This window comes from Myotis daubentonii, chromosome 1 (genome assembly GCF_963259705.1).
Source record: "Myotis daubentonii chromosome 1, mMyoDau2.1, whole genome shotgun sequence".
Lineage (NCBI taxonomy): Eukaryota > Metazoa > Chordata > Mammalia > Chiroptera > Vespertilionidae > Myotis > Myotis daubentonii.
The window spans coordinates 3,195,696-3,223,098 of NC_081840.1; the positions used below are offsets into that span (position 1 = coordinate 3,195,696).

At 38.8% G+C, this 27,403-nt stretch overlaps 1 protein-coding gene across 4 annotated transcripts in view; it reads right to left on the bottom strand.

Annotated features, from left to right (window-relative positions):
- ATG2B (autophagy related 2B) overlaps nucleotides 1-27,403 on the bottom strand; it is a 75,853-nt gene that overhangs the window by 34,561 nt on the left and 13,889 nt on the right. For 2 of the 4 annotated variants that reach the window (XM_059686036.1, XM_059686034.1), the window contains exons 5-18: nucleotides 26,729-26,891; nucleotides 25,338-25,517; nucleotides 21,040-21,136; nucleotides 19,638-19,823; nucleotides 17,673-17,827; nucleotides 17,476-17,581; nucleotides 16,345-16,606; nucleotides 14,635-14,785; nucleotides 13,817-13,909; nucleotides 13,497-13,685; nucleotides 11,161-11,434; nucleotides 8,563-8,665; nucleotides 6,841-7,036; nucleotides 6,405-6,547 (exon numbers count right to left, since the gene is read on the bottom strand). In XM_059686036.1, the coding sequence (XP_059542019.1) occupies nucleotides 6,405-6,547; nucleotides 6,841-7,036; nucleotides 8,563-8,665; nucleotides 11,161-11,434; nucleotides 13,497-13,685; nucleotides 13,817-13,909; nucleotides 14,635-14,785; nucleotides 16,345-16,606; nucleotides 17,476-17,581; nucleotides 17,673-17,827; nucleotides 19,638-19,823; nucleotides 21,040-21,136; nucleotides 25,338-25,517; nucleotides 26,729-26,891 (2,298 nt within the window). The remainder of the gene's footprint in view (nucleotides 1-6,404; nucleotides 6,548-6,840; nucleotides 7,037-8,562; nucleotides 8,666-11,160; nucleotides 11,435-13,496; nucleotides 13,686-13,816; nucleotides 13,910-14,634; nucleotides 14,786-16,344; nucleotides 16,607-17,475; nucleotides 17,582-17,672; nucleotides 17,828-19,637; nucleotides 19,824-21,039; nucleotides 21,137-25,337; nucleotides 25,518-26,728; nucleotides 26,892-27,403) is intronic. The other 2 variants (XM_059686038.1, XM_059686040.1) reach the window with 2 other exon arrangements.

Below are 27,403 nucleotides of genomic sequence, written 5' to 3' on the forward strand. Positions count from 1 at the left end.
GGGGGGGGGGAAAAAGAGGAACAAATGTAATAATCTGAACAATAAAGATTTAATTTAAAAAAAAAAAAGAATTTTCTAACTGCTGAAACAGAAATTAGATCTTACAAAAGTTTTTACTTAAATATCAATTATGTTCCTAAACTGGAGAAATAACAGACATGGCTATAATTTGTACCATTAGATACCTAATTAGGTGCCGGCCTACTTTTACCTGTGTTACATGCATTAAATTACATACATCTAAATGCACTTTAAAGAAAGTAGTTAAAATTTTTTTGAGAAAAAACGAGAACAGAAAGAAGACTGTTCATACACGAGAGCACTCTGTGAACTTTAACAGATCATGCATTGCCTCACCTGACCCTCCCACCAACCCTGTGGGCAGCCAAGGGAGACTCCTTACTCTCACTCTACACTTGAAGAACCTGCCTCATAAAGGCTAAGTGACCTGCCAGAAAGCAGATTCATTGGGAAATCAGGTGAGATAAAGAATGCATGCGGAACAGGGAACAGGGAAAGGAAATCTTTCTAACTAGCAGGCTAACCAAGTCAATACTGGTGACTAATGGGGTGACCGATGTCAAGCTAGGCTACTACAAGACCCTACCTTTAAAGAAATATCTGTCACTACTCACATGTCTTTCTGCCCTTACCCTCCCCTCATCACCCATGTCTATGTGTCTTCATGCAAACAAAGGCTTCACAGCAGCGGTTCTCAACCTGTGGGTCGCGACCCTTTTGGCAGTCGAACGACCCTTTCACAGGGGTCGCCTAAGACCATCCTGCATATCAGATATTTACATGACGATTCATCACAGTAGCAACATTACAGTGATGAAGTAGCAACGAAAATAATTTTATGGTTGGGTCACAACATGAGGAACTGTATTTAAAGGGCCAGAAGGTTGAGAACCGCTGCTTCACAGTGTCCTCTAAGAGGCCTTTTGTTAGATTTGGACCTGTAGCATCTCCTTCACACACACGATTCAAACGCAGCCCCTAGAACATGTTACTGTACTTTCTTGTTTCCTGGCAGTAGCCCTCGGAGAGGCCTGTGTCTTGGTCATCTTCATCCATGCCCAGCACAGTGGCTCTCACAGAGCAGGCAGTGCTGATGAAGGGACCAGTGTGTGACTCACAGGGAGGGACTGCCAGAGGCAGACTCATCGTAAAGCCTAGTGTGAATTCCAAGCAAGGTGCCACGTGATGAGGTAGCCCTGCCCCTTCCTGTGAGAAGCCACTTGTCTAGGAACGTCCCGGGCCGATTCCCGAGCTTCTGAAGCCCTAGAGAGTATAAAGCAGGACTAAGCGCTGTGGCTCACCGGGACTGGAGTCCCCACCCACAAGGACCCCTTCTGGAACATCTCTAGGCGGAAGACACGGGACAGAAGGCAGAACTATGGCTCAGACACACTGAAACTGCCCCACAACTGTGTGGTGTCCATCTGGCTCATGGCTTCTTGGGCATATTTATTAAAACAAAAGAGTTTAAATCCAATCTTATCTAAACTCCTATATGTATAAATAATGAAGTGAATTTTCTCAGGAAATGGTCTTCCTTTCCTTATTCCCTACAACTATTCTCTTACCGTCATAAAGAGAAACTATTACTTAAAATAAAACCTGGTGTTCACAGTATGTAAATAAAACTTCATGAGATTTTACTGTTTTTCTTATTTATATTTTGGTGGTGTTTTTAATAACAAGGAAGAAAATATGAGATAGTTAAGGATACTTCACCATGATCCTGTGGCTATGCGCCTGAGATATAACAGAAGCTCAATAAATACTTAATAAACCCAGCTAGACTCTTTTATATTCTATTCTAAAGGGCTATTAGCACAGAAAAAATTCTCATGTACCGCAGACTGACACTATCTTTTTAAAAAGAGCTAGTTGACCAAGGCACTAAATCAGTGATGGCGAACCTATGACAGGCGGGTCAGAGGTGACACGCGAACTCATTTTTTTGGTTGATTTTTCTTTGTTAAATGGCATTTAAATATATAAAATAAATATCAAAAATATAAGTCTTTGTTTTACTATGGTTGCGAATATCAAAAAATTTCTATATGTGACATGGCACCAGAGTTAAGTTAGGGTTTTTCAAAATGCTGACACGCAGAGCTCAAAAGGTTCGCCATCACTGCACTAAATGAACAAACCAGTATTTTAAATATATGAAGTAAAAATAAAGCTGGTTATAACTCCTGTTCAGAGAAATGTTTTTAAATATTATATATGTTATCTATACATAGACATATATACACATATGTGTGTGAGGGTGTGTGTGTACATTATGGAGACCCTGGCAAATCTTGAATGGGATCTGAGGACTAGATGTTAGCAATGTATACTATATATGTCCTCGTTTTGGTTGGTGAACTGTGGTTATGAAGATGTCCTTGTATGTGGGAAATATACACTCAAGTGTCAAAGTTGAAGGGGCATTAGGGCAGCAATTTACCCTCAAATGGTTCAGGGAAAAGTTTTTTCCTATACTTGCAACTTTTCTGCAAGTTTAAGAATGTTTAACATTTTAAAAAATAATATTTATTTTTAAATTTATAAATATATACAAAGCCAAATAAGGGGCAAATAATTCACACCCAAGGAACTTCCACGTGTGACTTACATGATCCACAGGGGGGAGGGGCACTTGGTGTTGACCTAACTCTAGGGCCTGAGAGGCCAAGTGGGCAAAGTAAAAGAGAAGAGAACTCTCCTAAGCAACCCTCATTGAACCCGCTCCCAGATGGACAGGTCCTCTCGAGCTCCCTGGTTTAAGCAAGTTCTCTGACATGATGACGGATGTCCCACATGCTGACTGCCGGCTGCTGGGACAGACCACTCTCTAGTGCAGCTGAGAGCTCCTCCCACCAGTTGAGCCCTATGTTTTGTCTCTTCACCACAGGTCAGTGGTGTTTGGCCTCAAGTTTGCTCAACCCAGCTGGATTTATTATTGTAAGGATAGTTTAAATGTTGTGCTAACTGATGACTTTTGAGTATACAGACTGAGGTGGAAAAACTCTTAAAACCTGGAAGGACTCTGCACTCAAATTGTTTTGAAACTTTTTTTTTCACTCCACTTCAAAGAAACTGAAACCGAAAATTGTAGACAAAGCCTTCTGGGTACACATTATGCAAAAATTCCAACCAGTGAGTCATACTAAAAAATAAGCCTTTTCCTATATTTAAAAAGAAGTGGTAGCAGACACAGCCGACTCTCATTGCCAGTTAGCCTGGAGGTCAAATCACCCCCGGTATTGCCATCAACAATCAAGGCTTAACTACAACAAGACTGCACACAAAGACCACTAGGGGGTGTACCAAGAAAGCATAAAAAATGCGGAGACAAAGAAACAGGACAAAACTGTCAATGGAGGATATTGAGTTCAGAACCACACTTTTAAGGTCTCTTAAGAACTGTCTAGAAGCCGCCGATAAATGTAGTGAGATCCTCAAGAAAACTAATGAGACCCTCGATGTTATGATAAAGAACCAACTAGAAATTAAGCATACATGGACTGAAATAACGAATACTATACAGACTCCCAACAGCAGACCAGAGGAGCGCAAGAATCAAGGCAAAGATTCGAAATGCGAAGAAGCAAAAAACACCCAACCAGAAAAGCAAAATGAAAAAAGAATCTGAAAATACGAAGATAGTGTAAGGAGCCTCTTGGGACAGCTTCAAGCTGTACCAACATCAGAATTATAGGGGTGCCAGAAGATGAGAGAGAGCAAGATATTGAAAACCTATTTGAAGAAATAATGACAGAAAACTTCCCCCACCTGGTGAAAGAAATGGACTTACAGGTCCAAGAAGCGCAGAGAACCCCAAACAAAAGGAACCCAAAGAGGACCACACCAAGACACATCATAATTAAAATGCCAAGAGCAAAAGACAAAGAGAGAATCTTAAAAGCAGCAAGAGAAATAAACTCAGTTACCTACAAGGGAATACCCATACGACTGTCAGCTGATTTCTCAACAGAAACTTTGCAGGCCAGAAGGGAATGGCAAGAAATATTCAAAGTGATGAATACCAAGAACCTACAACCAAGATTACTTTATCCAGCAAAGCTATCATTCAGAACGGAAGGTCAGATAAAGAGCTTCACAGATAAGGAAAAGCTAAAGGAGTTCATCACCACCAAACCAGTATTATATGAAATGCTGAAAGGTATCCTTTAAGTAGAGGAAGAAGAAGAAAAAGGTAAAGATACAAATTATGAACAACAAACATGCATCTATCAACAAGTGAATCTAAGAATCAAGTGAATAAATAATCTGGTGATCATAATAGAATCAGGGACATAGAAAGTGAATGGACTGACTATTCTTGGGGGGGAAAGGGGTGTGGGAGATGCGGGAAGAGACTGGACAAAAAATCGTGCACCTATGGATGAGGACAGTGGGTGGGGAGTGAGGGCGGAGGGTGGGGCGAGAACTGGGAGGAGGGGAGTTATGGGGGGGGAAAAAGAGGAACAAATGTAATAATCTGAACAATAAAGATTTAATTAAAAAATAAAATAAAATAAAAAGAAGTGGTAAATAAACATATATTTATAAATTGCAGTTTAGGCATGTATCACTGTTCTAATGTCCCAATTTAACCAACAACCAATTAACACCGAAAGAAAAAAAAGTGAATTAAGCCCTTCTGCCCTCTGGGCTGGGCTTGAGCTAGTCATTTCACTGTGCTAGGGTTAGCCTTGCACACTGCAGGCTCTCAGGAGACACTCCTCAAGTATAAAATAAGAACAGTCTAGAGATCAATAGTTTCCAAACTTCAGATCATCTGTAAACCCTGAGTTAAAAAAATTAGGAAAGCTCTCTAATGTGAATTTATAAGCAACTTTTTATAAATTATGCATATTATAAAATAAATATAAAATATAAAGTTTTAACGGTTTTTAAAAAATTAAATAGAAGCACTCGTATTTTCTTCCTATAGTCAATGGACTATCCTGTGAATCTCATCTTCAAGACAACTGAACTACAAAGGTCATTCTGAAACTTAATTTTCTGATCCTAAGACCAACAGTCCTGGTCACTGGTAGTCAGAGCTTATCATTAACAGTTCAGGAATAAAGGGCCAGTGATATCTGATACCAAGCAATTCTACAGCTGAAACAACAGTGTGAAGTTTCTGAAGATGAACGGAAATTAGAACCACCTGCTTCCATTTGGGAAGCTAGTGGTGATGGACACTAAGACGTCTTCTCCAGAACCCACATGACCACCTGCAGGTACGCTACAGAAGAGATTCCCCAGTGGGAGGGGGAACAATGACATCATCATCTAGAACCCATGTGACCACCTGCAGGTACGCTACAGAAGATATTCCCCAGTGGGAGGGGGAACAATGACATCATCATCTAGAACCCCACATGACCACCTGCAGGTACGCTACAGAAGATATTCCCCAGTGGGAGGGGGAACAATGACATCATCATCTAGAACCCCACGTGACCACCTGCAGGTGTGCTACAGAGGGATTCCTCAGTGGGTAGGAAGGGGAACAATGACATCATCATCTAGAAAACACGTGACCACCTGCAGGTGTGCTACAGAGGGATTCCTCAGTGGGAAGGGGAACAATGACATCATCATCTAGAAAACACGTGACCACCTGCAGGTGTGCTACAGAGGGATTCCTCAGTGGGTGGGAAGGGGAACAATGACAGATGAGTACTGAGTGCTTTCTATGTGCCAGGCACTGTTCCCACAACTTCCCAAGTCTTGTACCATTTCATCTTCCCAACAACCCGCTGAGGCCGACACAAGTATCACCCTCATGTACAGATGAGGAAGCTGAGTTCATAGATGCTAGGTAAATTGTCCCAAGTCTTCATAGTCTATGACCTTCAACTCTAGAATGCCATTTATTTCAACATATTTTCTGGATATATATGTTTAAGGGGCTTTAAATATAATACTTTAATTTTTATACAGAAGTGTATGCTAGAGTTTATCATTCTAACCAGACCCTGTTTTGGACTTTGAGAAGGGATACTTCTGAAACAAAGACTCTAGGATTCTGACTCCACCCCAGTACTGCTGGCCCTCTAGACAGGAATCGCCCAGCTCTTTTCCTGTCATGGCACACACAGAATGGGATTTGCTCAGTACCTATGGTAAGTGACAGACGGCAACCTGCCAACGTGAGGGCAAAGGGAATAAATATCTCACACACAAGTAAGGCAGTTGCCAGACACACTCGCTAGGAAACTGCTACGACGACAGCACACCATAGAGTAAGGGTTCTATATCAGCACCACACCAAGTTCACCGAGGCGGAGATTAATATTACAGCAAGGAAAGAAAAGGGGAGCAGGGAGGCAGAAGGGCAGTCAGGCAAAAACATCCATCCCATTCAACGAATGTGTTTCACTCACCTATTATAAAGCTTCTCATAAAAGCTTCTATTAGGTAGTGTCATGTGAACATTGGGTAACGAAAGTTCCAGGACATAGTGAGAATTGCTGATTGCTTTATCCTGAAATTCTGTCATTTCTACAGGGTCTCCTGGCATCACCATCTAAAACATGAGAGTTTAGTGTAGAAAAAAAAAAAAGTGCATTAAATAACCACTGTATGTTTAAAATAGTAATTGCATCTTCTTACTCTAAGCACAGGACTTGGTCTGTCAGCAAATAAATAAGCATGTGACTTTTCATTTTAACCACGGGGGAGACAAAAATATGATTCAACCAAGGAGTTAAACACCTAGCACAAACAGTGTGCTAAGTATTTTTTAAAGAAAAAGAAGTAAAGCCATGAGTACATAATCAAGGATCATTTCTTTGTGGCTTACTCCAACTTTTACTTTACCTGTTCGTTTTCAAACATTACTCTACGAGAAGAAAAGGGAGAGGGGGCGGGTCTTCTCAGATCACACACGTCTTTCAGGGAGTGAGCACCTCCTTCCTCTTCTTCCTGGTAGTGGCCATCACTCTCCTCTTCTTCTGCTGCTGCTATTCTCTCCAAAATGGAATGCATGGCTGGTGGATTTATTTTCAATACAATTCTGATACCAAGGACAATTTTAAAAATCAAGATCCATGTATAAACTGCAAAACTTTAACTTTTATGTAAATTAATACAAAAACCACTGACTGAATCATTAATGGTGGATTCACCTTGTCTACAAAGTCTAATTATATCTAATCTACCCCATTTCTCAGCATCTTGTAAACTTAAAAGTGTAGAATTGATAAAACAAGTAAACCAAAGAGAGGGATTAATATGTTATTCTTACTAACTGAAAATCTGACCTTTTGAGGATACAAAGATTTGTTTTTAATTTCACTAAGAATTCTATTTATTCTCACAAACCCTAATTGTTCTGCACGCAGTCTGTTTTGCCATTATGGAATACTTGCACACCTAGGAAACCTTGTGTTCATAAAATGTTCAAATGGAGGAGAGACTGACTAGGCAATATTTTCAGAACTGCAACCACCAAGTCACCTTTCCTTTAGGATTTTCAATAACAAAAGGACTGTGTTCTCCTCTGCTGGCCATCACCAGCCCAAGGCTGTGCAGTCTCTCCTTTGTCACCACATCAGCCCATTGTCACGATGAGGCAGGCCCCCCAAACAGGACAGGTATCTGTGTCCCATCCAGAATGGCCTTTTCTTTTTTACTACGTACGTAGGTGGTACAGTTGGTTCTAGTTACAAAGTTTCACAACTATTTAATTTATAGTTATCCTAATGGAAATTGTGCTTCCAAATTATGTAACTGAAGTAGATCCATTTCTTATGATGAAAACTCATGCTCTAAGCTCCTGCAGCTTTTCAGGCCTGTACTGATATTAGTAATGTCTGTCCTAAGAGTCTGGCAGGTCTGATACATAGGTGGTGGGGTGTAAAACAAGGCAGGAAGGAAAATGGCACCAAAAAGATCACCTTTAGCGAGGCTTCAAATACTTCCTTTTCATAATAATGGGTCATTATTTCAAGTAAATAAGTTATTTTAAACATAATCCAAGCCCACTATCAGGCTAATTTAAACTAATGAATGGTCGCCCAGTCTAAGGGATCCTGAGGCTGTGGTTCTCTAAGTCCAACTGCACACTGGGATCACCCGGTGTGTCTTTTAAACTACACTGATGCCCAGGCTCCGGCCGAGGATCCTAGGGTGGGGCCCAAGAACCAGGATTTTGTAAATGCCCCCAGATTGGAAAAACACTCTCCCAAAGCATCAGTGACCATAAAGTTCACTTGACGACTAACAAATGGTGCCCTAGGACCTCTCTTCTACTGCAGCCTTGAACTATTTTTAACATGGCCAATGACTCTCTGGTTCTTCCACTTACACCAGAAAGCACATCTTATGCTTCCACCTCTCACAGTACCTAACAGACACTTTCAGAAAACAGCACTTAAAATACATTTATTTCATTTGTCCATGTTCCTCTGGGTTTTCTCATCAAGGATGGATAGTTTTAGCTTAAATTTAATAGCCAAAATGATGGTTTAAAAAAGCATAGTAATTTTTTTAAAGGAAAATCTCATTAAATGTATGTATCATATCCATCTGCTTACTCACCGTGGCCAGTCAAAGTCATCTGACGATGTTGTATCTCCATCTACTCCACCAGACACGTGGAGAAACTTAATAGATGGCTCTCCTTTATCTTCCTGGAATGACCCTAATAAAACAAGACTGATTAATCGAAATGCATGTCTTCTCAAAGAGCTGAAAGGTGCTGTCCTCCTTAAGGGAGCAAAGATTCTCTACATCAGAAACATATGCAGCACTAAGTTCTACAGCATTTATGCATTCGTTCCTATTTCTTGTGTACATGTTTCTTGGGAACGGAATGAGCAATAAATTAAAGATGCAGTTTTTCCATTCAAACTCAAAATTCTACGTGCCAATGTTTAATGAATAGTAAATACAGCAGGTACCACTGAGTGCCACTGAGTGATTTTATTGTTCATACAAGTTTATACAGTTAATTTAGGAACACAGAGTAACTATATGTCTTAAATGTTGATTTTTGTATCAAGCACTGTAAGAATTACCTCTATTCACAATAACGCTATAGATGTCTATTCATTCCATTTTACAAGGAATGACTTTCCTCCAGAATGAGTCTCTTACCACTGGAGATAAGAAAATATTAGGTAACCCCTAAAGGCCCTTTCATGAAGTCATATTGACAAGAGTCAGTTTTAAAGATCTCTAAGAATGTGTCAAGCTCAGAGAGAAGGGAAGGGAAACTTTGCAGCCTATTCCCCTAGTGGAAGGTGAGCAGAGAAGGGGTGTGGTGGGAAGGTGAGCAGAAAAGGGGTGCGGTGGGAAGGTGAGCAGAGAAGGGATGTGGTGGGAAAGTGTGATGAGAAGGGGTGGAGTGGCAGAGGGGAGGTGTAGTGACAGAGGCAGGTTGTTAAGGAATCACACACAAAAACAAACACCAAAAAACGTCAAAATCACCCATCCTGCGTTCTTCATGGACTCGATTCACTCGATTCACACACACACACACTGACAAAAGCAAATACAGAAAAACTTAAAACAGGTTTCACAAAGGAAAGTCACGAGAGAGAGTAGCATGATGGTAAAAAGCTCAAGCTCTAGTGTTAGACTTGGGTCTGAATCTGATGCTGCCACTTACTACTGCCTGACCTTAGAAGGTCCCTCCACTTAAGTCTACAGATTCCCCGCTTACAAATGACAAAAATGATTGGGAATAATAAGCCTACATGATTATGATGATTAAAGGACAGAGATAACACGTGTGAAGTGCTCAATGCATTTGCTAACACAGAGTGGTACTCAAATTCTGGCTAGGATGCTGGCTGGTGCTAAAGATGTAGACACCGGCACTACATTCCCCCGGAGAAAAGAAGTATTTTAACCAAGCAAACAAATCATCATGCTTAGTAATTTCTTTTCAAAAACTGACTTATCTCACATAGCAGAATTTTTGCTAACACATCTCCTAGGGCAAGAGAAACAAAGGAAAAAATAAACAAATGGGACTACATCAAAATAAAAAGCTCTGCACAGCAAAGAAACCACCATCAAAATGAAAAGGGAACCCACTGTATGAGAGAACATATTTGCAAATGGTAATTCTGATAAGAGGTTACTCTCCAAAATATATAAAGTACTCGTACAACTCAACAAAAGGAAGATAAACAATCCAATTAAAAAAATGGGCAGTGGATCTGAACAGACACTTCTCCAAAGGGGGCATACAAATGGCCAAGAGACATATGAAAAAATGCTCAGTCACTAATCATCAGAGAGATGCAAATTAAAACCACAATGAGATGTCATCTCACACCTGTCAGAATGACTATCATCAATAAATTAACAAACAGCAAGTGCTGGCGAGGATGTGGAGAAAAGGGAACACTAGTTCACTGCTGGTAGGAATGGAAAACAGTATGGATTTCCCTCAAAAAATTAAAAATGGAACTTCCATTTGACCCAGAGATCCCACTTTTGGGAAAATATCCTAAAAACTCCAAAACATCAATCAGAAAGAATATATGCACTCATATGTTCATAGCAGTGTTATTTACAATAGCTAAGATTTGGAAACTGTCCAAGTGCCCATCAGTAGATGAGTGGATAAAAAAGCTGTGGGACATTTACACAATGGAAAACTATGCAGCTGTAATAAGAGGATCTCTTCAGGACTGCATGGACGGACCTGAAGACTACTATGCTAAGTGAAATAAGCCAACCTGAGAAAGACAAATATCACACCATCTCACTTATTTGTGGAATCTAATGAACAAAATGAATTGACCAACAAAATAGGACCCGAAGCAATGGAGGCATAAAAAAGACTCAATGTGGGGGTGAGGGGATGAGGAGAGAGAAACCAAAGAACTTATAAACTTATATGCATAGCCCATGGACACAGACAGTGAGTGGTAAAGACCTGGGTGTGTGAGGGGGTAAAGGGAGAAATCTGTAATACTGTCAACAATAAAAAAATATATTTAAAAAAACTGACTTATCTTACACATTTGTATACAATACTGGGAAAAAGTTGTTACTCTTGTTCTCTAACATTATGTTTTTTAATTGTATGTTTTGCAGCTGTCATGTACTTTTTCATGCTCTAGGCTTTAGCAGCAGTTGTTTGTTTACAGTCTGTGCCTTTACAGGCACGTGCAATCTTACCAGTTAGTTCTCTAAAGGTAAGTTCCAATTTAATTTGTTCTGGGGTTGATCCTCCTATGAATTCAGTCTTAAATTCTAGATCTGTGAATGCTAAATGAAGAATCTCCTTCTGAAGTGACTTCTTAAACCACGGTCCTCTTTCCTGATCTGATCGAAGATCGGGTATTGGGAAACGAACAGAAAGGTTTAATGCTGGTGTGGCAACTTGTACCGATATTCGACAATTAGCAGGATTATGTGAGTCATCTAGAAACACTTCAGTGAAAGCCTTGTGCTAAAACAAAACATCAAAATATAGGCCAAATGTTAAATTAAGTAAATAAACAAGTGACATTAGTATTCAAGTACTCAACATTATAATATGCACATTTCCTCATTCAGTATAGTACATTAAAATACAATTCAAAATAACCACTACCATATTAGTTTAGTGTAATGAAATTTTATAATCCAACTAGAGGCCCAGTGCATGAAAATTCATGTGCTGGAGGGGGGTCTGTCAGCCTAGCCTGCCCCCTCTCACAGTCCAGGAGCCCTCAGGGGCGGGAGGGGACCCTTCGATTGGGGGAAGGTGATGCCCCATCACTCCTCTGCTGCTGCCACTGCTGGCAACACAAGCCTTGGCCAGCCCTGGTTACCTGAGCCTCAGGTGGCCCTCGGCAGCTGGGGGGCTGAGGGTGGGTCCAGCCGCACCACGTGCCTGCCACCCCCCGCCCCCCGGGCGGGACTGAAAGGATTGGGGGACTCCAGCAGGGCTGAGGGGACTGGGCGCCGCCATCTTGTGGCTATGGGCACCACCATCTTTGTGATGGTGTGATGGTCAATTTGTATATTCCCTCTTTATTAGATAGGATAGCTATTGATAAAAGCCAGAATACTAGCAACATGTAAACCCTCATATAAAATAAATAAAAATAAAAGCTGAACCAAAGTGAAAACACAGTGATATATATTTCACTACAGGTTTAAAAAGAATAACATGTAAATTAGCTCATCAACAAATTCAATAGTTAAAAATCACTATAGTACCCAATATTCAGTTTGAAGGATTTACCTACAAATATGCTACTTTAAAGACTCAATATGAATGTGAAATCAGACAAATTATGCCAATTGCAAAGGACCATCCCTGACTTGTCTTTGTACTTCCTGGACTAAGCCCAGAGCCTGGCACATCACAGGTTCTACATAAATATCCAGTAAATGACTCACTCTGTGTTCTCATTCAACCCAAGGGCATGATCCCAACAAATGGCTCTTAGAAACCAAAATACACATGCACCATTTACTCCAGCCATGTTATAGTAAAAAGTCCAAAGAACATGCCCTTCAGATAAAAGCCTGTTTCTATTCTTTCTCTAAAATGCATTGAAAGATAAAGCTTTAGTCCAGGGTGCACTATCATGAATCAGTCTCTAACCACCCAGATTATAAAGTTCCCTTTGGTGCTAGATTTGGATTTTTAACAAAGCTATTCTTTCTCTCCCCATCTGACATTCCAGTTCTATCTCTTACTTCAGCAAAAATAATACACCTATAGCTGACAGCAAATAGAGACATTAGTCCCCCAGAACTTAAAATAACAAGCAACTGGTGACAAAAATTAAAGAATGCTGATTTAATCTGAATACCATCACTAAGTGAGGGAGAAGGAAATAAAGTAAAAAATAAATTTTCTTTTCAACCAAAGTTATCTCTGTTCCTGGTCCTACACCTCCCAAATTCCTAATAGATTTCTCGCAAATCTGACTTATTTAATTTGCTTTTGAAAAGACACCAGGAATCAGATTTAAGTACAAGTCACATAATGTGATGCCCAATAACACTGTGAAATATGTTCCCATTTTCAAAAGTATATCTTATCTTATATGGGCTATATTTTATAGGTGGCTCAAGTACTTTGTGAAATGTGTGAGTAGCTAAAATTTTGTGAATATATTATAATCACAGTTTGTAAAACTAAGGTAACACAGAAAAGGAAAGAAAATCTAATTCCATTCCTCTAACAAAGTCACACTACCAGCTGGTGTATTTCCATTCACTTGTTCTGCACATCAGCTGTACTCACACCGCTGTAAGGGAAGTTTATTTCTTCACAAGCCCTCTTCCCGTTGCCGCACCGTCTTCACCACCATCATTTAAAATGGGTGCAAAGCGTTTCACCCAGCATGCTAGCAAAACATTTAGCTATCTAATATCCAGACATAAAAGACGTCTCCATTTTTCATTATTACCAATAATGTTAATTTAAGAATACTTAAGTTCAGAAATAATCCAAATAAGCCTATGAGCTTATTAATAATTCTGATTAGCATTTGCAACTTTTGACTACTTACCAGACTAATATGCTTATTATATGAAGTATACATGTGAGATGCCATCATCTCTACTGTAGTAAGTTTCTGTGGTTGAAGCAAGGAATTTAATCTGTCCACAATACTGATATCCAGCTCACAAAATACGGGATTTAATTTAATTTGTAAGTCTGCCTTCTGAGGAACAGAACTAAGTCTTGCTTGATTACCCTTTTAAAAGAAGAAAAGCATTAATATGATCACTTATGAAACTATAAAACTAAGTTAAAACCTTCCATTTGTGACAAAACATATGTCAATTAAAAACTTACAGGTGGTAATCACAGAAAAAAACCTCTTACCTGGGGCCCTTTATTCTCAGAATGCTTATAATGAAGCTGAAGACACACAGGGGAGTGGGAATCAGTTCGTTCTTTGGAATGGAACATTAAAAGCTTAAAAACAAAGATGAAAATAAATTAAAGGTTAAGATATTAAGCTATAATTAATCAAATGAATTAACAGACATGCTAACATAATATTGGGAAGAATTTTTTGGAGTCAGGAAACTTTAAGTTTTCATTGTCTCTTACTACCAATATGAATCTTGACAGGTTAGCTAACTTTTGTGATACTTAGTACCTCACCTACAGAATGTAAGGAGGGCTCAAGTAAATAAATGCCCAAGAAACTGCTTTGAAGTAAAAAGTACATGAGGGCAAAATAAAAGCAACAAATGCCACTCTGATAGCTTAGAAAAGTGTCTCTTGGACACACTATTAGGATAGGAATAACAACAGATTAATAATAAACAAACACAAGACATTGCACTTTGTCTTCAACAGTGACTGAACAGTGCTTAGCACACAGCAGCTATTAGGTGAATAACAGAATCCTCCTGAAATTAAGAGTGCTTAGAAAATGAGTGAAATGAAGTCATTTGTCCATAACCTGTCAACTCTAAATCAAACATTTTAACAGACTCTTATTGCCATGAAAGCCATACTTAAAAAATCTGTCTCAATAAAACAAATGTGCGCGCACACACACACACACACACACACACACTTCTTCCTATATTACTTCCTATCCCTTAAGAAAATCACTTCTGTTCATATAATTCTTAAAGAGCAAGACAGACTTAAAGAATAATCATAAAGGGAAAGTACTTAGCATTTACCTCTGTATAGTGAGGAGAAACAGAATGAAAATCAGTTGGAAACAGGCACTCCAAAAGTTCCATTTGACCAATAGACATATCAGTACTAAAATACCTGGAAGCTGATCTTTGTCTTTGTTCATAGGATACTTTGATGCCAGTGCCTATGAATCTATAATAAGACATGAAGCAGTTGAGAGTATGCATTGGATTCTAGACTAAACAATGTGTCAAACAGTACACAAGTATTAATGAAGTATAACAATGACCTACCTATTCTGATAAATTCAAGTTGTAACTAATATTCCTAAGGATATTAACCAGAAAGATTATTTAAAATTTCCCTGACATAAGATAAAGAAACCAGTTCCGTTGACAGGAAATTATCCAGGATATATTTATTTCCCAACACCGCCCTTCCTTCTTCCACATTTTAAAATGCACACTGCAGTGGATAAAATCTTTAAAACTATAAAATATGTATGTAATAGTTTCTTAAAATTATCTAAAACATCGTGTAATATTTTTAAAACTTCAGTGCTCAAATGAAGGTATTCCTCTAGTTTTTATTGTTTTTGTTGTATTTCCTACTGACAGATATTTGAAACCTCATCAAAAACTGGAAGAGCCCTAGCCAGTTTGGCTCAGTAAACAGAGCTTCAGCCTGCGGACTGAAGGGCCCCAAGTTCAATTCCGGTCAAGGGCACATGCCCGGGTTGCAGGCTCAATCCCTAGTTGAGGGCATGCAGAAGGCAGCTGATCAATGATGTTTCTCATCATTGATGTTTCTGACTCTCTCTCCCTCAAACTCTCTCTCTGAAAACAATAAAAATTTATTTTTAAAAAAATAACATGCCCTAACCGGTTTGGCTCAGTGGATAGAGCGTTGGCCTGCAGACTGAAGGATCCCAGGTTCGATTCTGGTCAAGGGCATGTACCTTGGTTGCAGGCACATCCCCAGTAGGGGGTGTGCAGGAGGCAGCTGATGGATGTTTCTCTCCCATCGATGCTTCTAACTCTCTATCCCTCTCCCTTCCTCTCTGTAAAAAATCAATAAAATATATTTTAAAAAATAAATAAATAAAAAATAAAAGGAAGAAAAAAATGGGTTTTTTTTGTAGTTTGTTAAAAATAGATACAATGGTTCTAACCTGCAGAATTTCTTTTGCTAAATATAAAAGCTAATTTGCATATTAATTTTAATACTTGGAGAGATCATAATTTTAACCCATGGAGAGATCATAGACTATTTGGACAGTTTTCTAAGTAGAAGGTGAAAATGTAGAATCAAGCTCCCCAGCCTTAGTACCATTTCCTCATGGCCAGTGGCATATGGATCATTTCCAAGTTCCTTCTAATAAGTTTATTCTACTCTCACCACCACTGCCATCTCTGCTAAGCCAGTAACAAGAACAACTATTTTTATGATTGTAATGGTGTCAGTAGTTATGATGGCATAATGTGGTCAAAGAAATTTGACAAGAGCAGGGCAGGGAGCTAAACAAAAGATAATCTCCAAACTCCAGATTATCTACAGCTTATATCTGAATAACCTGAGTGAGAGAGTCTGTCATGAACATCTTTGCAGCAGTGGAAGAAAACCTCCCTCATTCCACTCATTTACAAATAAAATGTGAATTAGAAAAACAAATGGAGTGAGGTAGATAGATAAAAACAAAAGTCCACTCTGGTTCTTTTTCAAGAATTGTTAATAAATATGAGAGCATTTACCTAAGGTGATCATGTGAGCAAGCTTCTGCAAATACTGTTCTGAAAGATTTAAAATCATCTGTTGAAAATCTCGCTGGATCTATCTTTTCTATACAAGAAAAGAAAGCTATCGCCAGAGGTGTCAATGGATTAAGGTTCAATGATGTTTCAGGTGGAGACAATGGATCAATGTGAAGCACAGAGATTGACAAAGTTCCCACAGCTAGTCGAAAAATGAGCTCAGGCCTGGATTCATCCATTGAGACAGATCTAGAGGGGAGAGCTGAAATGCATGTGTTCAAATTATACACATAAAATTTAACAGTTAAAAACAATCCATTATATCAAAATTATGACATTTATTTGTGCATTCCTTTTCAAAAACAGGTGATTACACAATAGTTTGAATGATATTAAACAAGAAAAGTAAAATGAACTGTTATCTTTCTGCATTTCACATGCAGGATCCTTGGTACCTGAAGTACAAAGAAGTATGGCTACAATAGGAAATGAACAAAGCTTTGCATTAATAAAACTGTACTGGAAAAGTCAGAGATGAACCCAAGCTGCTCACTAAATTTTCCTCCAAGCCTGTATTCTACTCCAATTAAATTTTGCAGGGAGCCGAAACCGGTTTGGCTCAGTGGATAGAGCGTCGGCCTGCGGACTGAAAGGTCCCAGGTTCGATTCCGGTCAAAGGCATGTACCTGGGTTGCGGGCACATCCCCAATAGGAGATGTGCAGGAGGCGGCTGATCGATGTTTCTAACTCTCTATCTCTCTCCCTTCCTCTCTGTAAAAAATCAAAAAAAAATATATATTAAAAAAAAAATTTTGCAGGGAATAAACCTGAGGTTCTCTTTCAAGGAAAGTATAAACAGTGAAACAAAAATCAGATGGCTGGTTGAGACTCTTCAACTGCAATAATATGAAATTTATGGTGAACTTTTTACTAAAAATACTTAAGTTTTTAAGTACTCAAAGAATACAGGAAATGTGCAACTATATTCAACACTTCACAGTGAGTTGCTCAGCAATGCTTCATATATATACGAAGGAAAAGAAAAGAAGCAGGATGGCTTTTTTTTTTTTAATTTTAAGTTTTTAAAAATCCTAGCGGAAACCGTCAACAACGATCTTATTTGTCACTTACAAGTCTTCTGTAGAGACGATGGGTGAACTAGGTTGGACGGCAGTGTTGACCCTCTTACTGGCTGTTCTTTATGATGATCAAGGAAATCTCCCCAGGTTGGCTGAAGCTATAAAAGAAATGTGTAAAGCAGATGAATAAAATATTGAATTTTAGAAGCAAGTTTTCAAGAATAGAACAAAAATTAAATAATACTTTACCACAGTAGCACTTAAGGGAGATCCAGCTGGGGTATTTGTATATGTGCTAGTTAATGATAACTCAAGGTCCATATTTGGGGGGTCCCCAAGAGGTGGAAGAGAAGAGAGACTATGGGACATGTCCATATCAGCCATGGAGAAGAAAACTTCTTCTTCTAAAGAGAATTAAACTTTGTCAATTGTATTGTAATTCCAAAAATCTACATCTTTTAAGTTAATATACACTTAATATATTCTTCTTTCAGGTTACCTGAGATATAGGCTACCCTAAATTTTTTGTTACTTCCAGTGAGGTAATTTATTTGGATCTAAGATATAAATGGCACAGTAAAAACTCAAGTGAACATAGGTCAACCAAAGGTTATGCTATACTGTTGGTGAACTTTTTAAAAAATATATGATGCCCTAGCCAGTTTGGCTCAGTGGATAGAGCATCGGCCTGCAAACAGAAAGGTCCCAGGTTCAATTCCGGTCAAGGGCACATGCCTGGGTTGTGGGCTCAATCCCCAGTGTGAGGCGTGCAGGAGGCAACCGATCAATGATTCTCTCTCATCATCGATATCTCTATCTCTCTCCCTCTTCCTTCCTCTCTGAAATCAATAAAAATATATTACATATATTATTTATATATATATATACATATATATATATATATGAATGATATGTAGTTATTACTTGGTATATTTTTAAGTGTTACATTACAATTTAGAAGTTAAAATCCAGTTGTTAAAATTATATATACATAGGGTGCCCCCCAAAATGTATATACACACTTTGAATAATTATAAAGTGTATATTAAAATATATTTTATTTTCAAGATTGAGCTGTCAGCTGTTAAACTGTGTATACATTTTTAGGGGACACCCTATATATATTTTGCAACCTCTGGTATCATATGGATACTGCTCTTTCTTTAAAAAGAAAAAAGAGCTGCATGTATTATTTCAAATTTATTTACATTTCACTTCTATCTTTCTGGAGATTGTTTTACCCTCGTGCAAATAAAATTTGTTATAACCAACATTTCTTTTTTTTTAAATATTTGTTATTGATTTTTTACAGAGAGGAAGGGAGAGGGATAGAGAGTTAGAAACATCGATGAGAGAGAAACATCGATCAGCTGCCTCCTGCACACCCTCTACTGGGGATGTGCCCGCAACCAAGGTACATGCCCTTGACCGAAATCAAACCCAGGACCCTTGAGTCCGCAAGCTGACGCTCTATCCACTGAGCCAAACCGGCTAGGGCATCAACATTTCTTAAGTTGACTTCAATCTTCTATTTCGTTCAACATCCCATACTTAAATTGATTCTTATTATTTTGAATATTAGTACTCATACATTCTGAAACACCTCAAAATGCCAGTAAACTGAATAAAGATTATACTTAGCCCTAGCTGTTTTGGCTCAGTAGATAGCCTGCAGCCTGAAGAGTCCCGGTTTCAATTCCGGTCAAGGGCACATGCCAGGCTGTGGGCTTGATCCCTAGTAGGGGGCATGCAGGAGGCAGCTGGTCAATAATTCTCTCTCATCATTGATGTTCTTATCTCTCTCTCCCTCTCCCTTCCTCTCTAAAATCAATAAAAGATATATTTTTTTTAAAAAAAGATTATATTTACATATAATTGATAGATTAATAGAGAAAGGTTCCTATTTAAAGGAATCTATAAATCATTATGTGAACACATAAGAATTTGACAGATGAAGAATTACCCCCCTTTAGTTCTCATGTAAATCGATATCTTTATAAACTGACTTTCCTTAGAATAAATCATGATTTATGTAAACTACACAATCAAATGATACTGTAGCATGTCACTATAATGCTGTGGTTAGAAATTTAAACTTAGAAATTTAAACCTTACAATAAGGATTTTTTGTTCAACCCCATGTTACAAAATTAAGTTCACTTTGCCCTACGATGATAACATATGATTCTGGTGTCAACTTTTTGAGTTGCTTACCACGGCTAGAAGGTGTACGAGCCGTTTCTGACTCATAAAAGCTTTGCTCTGAAGATACACCCACAGAAAGGGAATCTTTTCTCAAATAATAGCGGTTTAATTCCATCTGAATGCGATATTCTTCTTCCTGCTGCATGGGTCGATTCTTTCTATCTTTATTAGCTAAACCTAATTTGCTAGAATTTTCTACAAGTACACAAAAAGAAAAGCAAAATAGTAATTAAACTTGAAGTTACTTATCATTTCTCTCCAAAAACACACTTATCCCATACCAATGGCCACATTTTTGTAAACTGGCTTTCATAGGAATAAATCATGATTTATAAAACAAAATCAAAGAGCGACTCTATAGCACATGTACCACTGCTGTGGTTTATCGCTGTAATGCAGTGGTTAGGTCAACTTAGAAATGTAACCCTTCTCACAGGATCTTTTCTTCTTTCATTACTAACTCCATTTCCCAGCAGCCTTCATATCACAGCATTGTAATAGCAATGCCAGTGTTAAACCACCTATTTTATACGAACTGGAAATCTAAGCAATAAATTCAAGCATATAGTTAGAAATCTCAAAAATCTTATCTTTGAAAAATAAGTCATTTAAAATGTGTGCTACTTGCTGTGTTAAAGAATTATACTTTCTCAGTTGTGTGAAATACTATCATCAACCAAGGAAATAAGCCAGACAATTTTTAAAAAGATGACATAAATAACCTGAATGCTAATTTGAGCCATGGTAACACAATTTAAAAGATCCAATCAGCCCTGAGCAGGCGGCTCAGTTGGTTGGAGTGTCGTCCCGTACACCAAAAGGTTGTAGATTCCGTTCCTGGTCAGAGCACATATGTAGGTTGAGGGTTCGATAGCTGGTAGGGGCACCTACAGGAGGCAACTGATGATGTTTTTCTCACATGGATGGATTTTTTTCACTCTCTCTCTCTTTTTCTTTCTCTCTCTTATCAATAAAAACATACCTTCAGGTAATGATTTAAAAATAGTAAGTAGCCCTAACCGGTTTGGCTCAGTGGATAGTGTGTCGGCCTGCGGACTGAAAGGTCCCAGGTTCGATTCCGGTCAAGGGAATGTACCTTGGTTGCGGGCACATCCCCAGTAAGGGGTTAGCAGGAGGCAGCTGATGGATGTTTCTCTCTCATCGATGATTCTAACTCTCTATCCCTCTCCCTTCCTCTCTGTAAAAAATCAATAAAATATATTTTTTTTAAGAAAAGTAAATAAATAATCCAGTTAAGTTTAACTGTTTAGAATTCTTATTTACAATACATCTTCCTTATTTACAATACATTTCACAAGTTCCTCTATAAGAGAATGCCCTATATGTATGTTGTATATTTTAACTAAAAAGTTATAAAAAATTAAAACAGTAACAACAGAGTTCTACTTGCCTGGTCCAGCAATAGCTGCTAACATATCCAAAAGCAAGTGTACCTGTCTTGGAGACAGGAATAGATGAATAGAGTCTATCTGTCCATCAATATCCAACTTCAAAAAAAAAAGAAAGACAAACATTCAGGATGAACACTGTCTATAATCTTGTCACCACAAGTCCCAGTACACTTTAATACACTGAGATGGTACTGATTATTTAGTCTTGGTTTTCTTCACCTAAGATTCTCTCTACTAATTCACACAATCTACAGTATAAGATTTAACAACTGCCAAACTTGTTCTATGAGGGAAAATCCTCCTGAGAAAGTCCATGTTGGCAAGTCCAATGTCATACTTTTTGTCTTAAGTTTTGAGTATTTAAGGTATTTGAGGCCTTAAGACATAGTCTCCAAGAAAGAATGTTAAGACAGCAGTAGTAGAATACATTCCCATCATGACTTCAAAAGACTCCAATCATAATCCTTAAAGCTTGACTTAAATCAAGAGCAAATAAAGTTGGCTTTCATGAGTTTGCCTGTAGGTAACACTCCTTAGTAGAGCATGTAAGAACTTTTCCTGCCAATGGTGTGCCTCTCCAAATGCCCACTGCGTTCCACAAAGCCCACTCCCGCCTGGGCATGGGAGTGAAAGCCACATCAGAAATGGCAATAGGTCCAGCCAGCGTAGCTCGGTGGTTGAGCATCGACTTATGAACCAGGAAGTCACGGTTTGATTCCCAACCAGGGCACATGCCCAGGTTGCAGTCTCGATCCCCAATGGGGGCATGCAGGAGACAGCCGATCTATGATTCTCTCTCATCACTGATGTTTCCATTTCTCTCTCCTTCTCCCTTCCTCTAATTTTTTTTTTTAATGCGGATAGAAGAAGGATGCTCATGTGGACTTTCCTTCTATTTTTTCCAGCTCTCTATTTTTTCCTTCTAAAAATAAAAGCCCTATCCCACTCTCATCCTGATTTCTATGGAGTTTATTCTGAAGAAGAAAAAATTCTTCTACTCTACATACCACGTTCTAAAGAGTTGAATACACTTGCCTTACTTTTCATTCACCTCTTTTCAGTTCTAATGCAAACACTGACTCCTATTGCAATTTTATAATAAAACACTTATATTTGGGCCCTAACCGATTTGGCTCAGTGGATAGAACGTCAGGCTGCGGACTCAAGGGTCCCAGGTTCGATTCTGGTCAAGGGCATGTACCTTGGTTGCAGGCACATCCCCAGTGGGGAGTGTGCAGGAGGCAGCTGAATCGATGTTTCTCTCTCATCGATGTTTCTAACTCTCTATCCCTCTCCCTTCCTCTCTGTAAAAAATCAATAAAATATATTTAAAAAAACAAACAAACAAAAAACACTTATATTTGGAAAATGGCATCTTCCCCAAGAGAAAAACAAATGTCTTCTGATTCTAGAAATAAAAGTAAAATTACAGTGATTTTGAGAGAATTTCATGATCTAACCAAGAATTCTCCAGCCCTAGCCAGTTTGACTCAGTGGATAGAGTGTCAGCCTGTGGACCAAAGGGTCCAGGGTTCGATTCCAGTCAAGGGCACGTACCTAGGTTGCAGGCTCCTCCCGGGCCCAGACCCTGATCAGGGCACATGCAGGAGGCAACCAATCGATGTTTCTCTCACATTGATGTTTCTCTCTGTCTTTGCCTCTCTCTTCCACTCTCCCTAAAAATCAATGGAAAAATATCCTCCAGTGAGGATTAACAAAACAAAAAAAAGAATTCCCCAATCATCATCATCATCACCATCACCATCTCCCTTTGTTAGTATCAGGGCACTATCCTAGGTGTTTTTATTGTATTTCCTCTAATTCTTAGCACTACTGCTGCTTTACAGATGAAGAAGCAGGCTCACAAAGATTAAAGGATTTTCACAAGGCTGTCTAACAGAACTAGAGCCAGGATTGTAACCTGTGCTGACCCAGATGGAAAGTCCCCATTCCTTCCATTCTGTCCATAGAGGTGTGGACAAAAAAGGGTTCAACAGAAAGTAAACTCATAGGGTGAACTGATCATAAATTCCTAACTCGGCAGGGCATGGTGGGTAGTCACGCCCGGCCATATAACTTCTTTACTGAGAGCGTATAATCTTAGCTATCTTGTAATCCAATCCCCCCTTCATATAATCCTTAGTTTCCTCAATTTCAAACGTACAAAAGAAACAAAACTGTCATTCTCAGGAGCAGTGGACACCTCCCTTCCTGGAAACTGTCGTCAGTTTTGGCTCAAATAAACTCAGAAACTCTATACAGGTTTGGAAGTTTCCTATGTCAACGGAGGACGTGTTTTATGGGGCTCCTTTCTGACTGCTGACATTCCAGGCCATAAATCAGCAAGAAGTTCGGTCTGGAGTCAGTGGGGGAAACTCTCTTTCTGACTATATACCAAATTTTTAAAAATTGCATTTTAATTTGTTAGTGTTGAAAACATATTACAACTATGGAATGTAACACTAAAATAAATTTCAAACTCAATATAACATGGAAATTGAAACAAAACGTGTATAAATGCAGCAGGCAGTTCCCTGTTTACATATATAATGCATTCCCGGAAACATATGCTAAAACTGAGTATGAGAAACACCAGACTTCTATACTATTTGAGGTGGACACCAGTCTCAGAACTAAAAAACATGAAATCTTTCATAACATGTTGAACCTACAGTATGAAGACTTAAGTCTAATGAACATCAGAAAGAGACTAAAGATACAACACTTTGAGCACTCTAATTAATGCCATCTAGTCTATATTAAGTTTATGAGATCTATGTTTCTCAATGCTAATCTAGAACTTTTATTTTTTCATTTACTATTCATTTTCATTACATAAGAACAAAATATACTCAAATACTCAGTTATTACACAAAAACTAACACATGGGCAAGGACATACTATTTCCAACTATTAAATACTGGCTGGCAAACAATGCCACCATGCAAAAGTTCCCCATATCATTTGTCACCTAATACACAGATTACCAAAAATAACATCTAAAGGCATTTATACAAATCAGTACATAACGTGCAGAAGTTTGCGTTAACACTAATATCAAATATACCAATGCTGAGGACTATATGTAATCAGTCAGAACAGAGCCATAAAAGTGATTGCGATGGTTCTTCCTTCTTGGAAAAACAGCAAAACTCCCCAGAGGCATGTGTGTATTGGTTTCCCAAGGATGTTACCAGGTAGGGGATTCCCTACAGTGTCCCACATACCGATGGCTTTCTGCTGCATTAACACTCCCCTCCTGCTATCTAATAAAGAGGCTTAAATCCTAATGAGAGGATTTCGTACCATCCGAGGTAGGACAGAGCAGTACACAGAAGGCGAGGGGAAAACCCATAATACGGGTGCTGCCATTCTAATCACTACCCTCCTCCTCTTCCTCCAATTCCAGTCAGGTGTTCCAATCCAAGGAAGGACTTCCGCGAGCCCTCAATCCTCTGAAAGCCTTTCTATGTACAGTCACATGTACTCAGGGGCTCCTGCCTCCACATTCCACAGCAATTTCTATCCTCCATAGCATAGCTTTTATTAAAAGGCAAAGACTGAGTTCCACTCATCTCTGCATCGATCTCAACAGCTTGCTAGCCTGGCACAGAGCAGTCACTCAAACGTCTGGAGCAAGATAGACCAGTGAACACACTAATGAGAAAGTCCCCATATCTTCTCAATTGAAACTACATTTTACAGAGCTTGTACAGAAAATGTGTTTCCAAAGTCTGAAAATAGCACTTGACAAATACGTTTGACTGACTGAATAAATGTATGTTTCCTGATTCTCCAACAGACTGTTCAATATTGTTCCCTAAGAAACGAATACAGTTGTCTTTACAGTCTCCAAAAAACCTATGAGACATCATGAAAAAAATCAATCTCTTTTCATAAATATTATACACCTATAAAAACAGTCATCCAGTTAAAAATATGCATAAGCTGAATATTCTTACATATAATTAAACATCTTCCAATCTTTCCTCCTTTAAACTTTATTTTGTGAAGCTAGAAAGGTATCCTTGCATAGCCCATTCCTAGTTCTCTGAACCAATGAATGTTTCTGAGCTGGGAGAGTTAGGGAAAGTGAGTGTGAGCAGCAGCAGGAGGGCATAGGCACTTGTGAAATAATCACATAGGCACAGCTGAGAGCAAAAATGCTGACTCCAGGACAGTGGGTCCCCTCGTTCAAGGATAAGCTTACAGTGACCATCAGGGGTCACTGGAGAGACTACAGAATACTTGTAGTTTTATTTCACTTCTTACTACAGAAAGTAAAACAAATACTAACCTTAGCTCCAGGAAGCACTTCATTTTGTTTCAGCGTGAGACTCAACTCCAACCTACCAATTAGCCCTCCAATCTGCACTGGGTCAGAGGGTGCTACCTCTGGTAAAGTTCTAGTTAGCTGTGGGTGTGGCTCATAAACGATTTTAGGATTCCAGCTAGGTGACAGCTTTGGCTCAGTTTCCTACAATAGGGTGATAAGAATAAAGTACACTGTAAATAAATCAAACTGCAAAATACAAATGTCAATTTGAGAAGAAAATATTTGACATGCAAAACTGTATTACGTTACAATAGATAAACCAGAATCTTATAGCTAGTCTGAGGCACCATTGTATGTTAGCACAGTACCTTGGTAATGAAGACTAATAATGGAAAAGGACTTTATGGAAAAAAAAGCACAGCATCTGTTCAAATTACAGTAATAAGAAAACTTAATAGATGATCTATAATTAAGAAAATCTGATTTGTGAATTAACAAAAGATAAATTATAGAACTAATTTTGATACATAAAAGGAGGAATAAAGAACTCCTTAATTATAAACTTTTTTAAGATATGATTTGTAAGATAAATTTTCAGCAATACAATCACTATGTAAGGTAAATGTGAACATTGCTTGATTTCCTGCATTTATTGTATAAGGACATTAGTTATTAATATACCCTTGCTCCCCAAGACACAGTAGCCAATGTTTCTCTATCTAATTAATACACAGCAAAAAGGAAAGGCATCTCTAATAATAAAAGTATAATATGCTAATTAGACGAGACGTCCTTCTGGACAACCTTCCAGACTAAGCCGGGGCTGCAAGGGAAGCCCGCATCCCGGGTGCCTGCTGGCATCCAGAGGGAAGCCCGGGTTCCGGGTACCAGAGGGAAGCTGGTGGAAGGAAGGCCTACTCTTGCACAAATTTCGTGCATCGGGCCTCTAGTCCTATATAATAAAAGGCTAATATGCAAATCGACCAAACGAAGAAATGACTGGTCACTATGATGCGCAATGACCACCAGGGAGCAGGCGCTCAAGGCAGAAGCTGCTCCCTGGTGGTCAGTGCACTCCCACAGGGGGAGCAACTGCTAGCTTAGGCCCTCTCACCACGGGGAGCAGGCCTAAGCCGTCAGTCGGACATGCCCTGAGGGTTCCCGGACTGTGAGAGGGAGCAGGCTGGGCTGAGAGACACCCCCCGCATGTGCACAAATTCCGTGCACTGGGCCTCTAGTTAATTATAAATATGAATGTTTTAAAATCTCTGAAATATGTCCCCATTACTCAATATTTGTGTTAATTTCCAGATCAGATGGGAACTCATTAACACATTATATATTCTAGCAAAATAGCTCTCACTTAAACCTTTGAAAAATTTGTGATTTAGTTTTGGTTTTGTTTTCCTTACCACTGGTGCAGTTGAACACACTGGGGAAGATTTTGCTGATGCAGAAAACTCATCCCAGAAGAGAGACACTCCAGAGAGCTGGAGTAACTTGTGAGCAAAAGCTGTAGGCTGATGGACGTTAATTCCTGAGGACTCGTCTGCAGTTTCATCACAGTATACAGTTCTGAAAGTTAACACCAAAAAGGGCATTTGCGTAAAACTCCTAGGAAAACCTACTTACAATGATAAGAAATGCACACAGCTTTTTAAGTTAAAGGGATTTTTCAAGTGTTAGCACCTTAGGATGTGTCTATAATGTGGGTCAGCATTACCATGCTTTACCACAGTAAATATTTCATGAGGAGACCTTAGCCCCCAGTAAGGATAACTTCATGAGGCTCCTAAATTTGGGGGGGAAATCAGTAACTTTCTAAAGTTAGTTTCAAGGAACAGTTCCTGAGTACCCTCCAAACACCTCTGGGGAACAGTGAAACGGCATCTGGCTCCCTGTCAAAAGCCTGACATAAATGACCGGTCTTGAATTCTTATGACTATGCTATAAATACTTGACTAATCTTCAGTTTAATCAAAATAAGGAAAGTAGTTCTAAATGCATGAGATTTTAGATATTATTTAACATACTATTCAAGGTAGGGCAACCTAATTTCAAAAATCTTTGAACAATAACTGATAGGT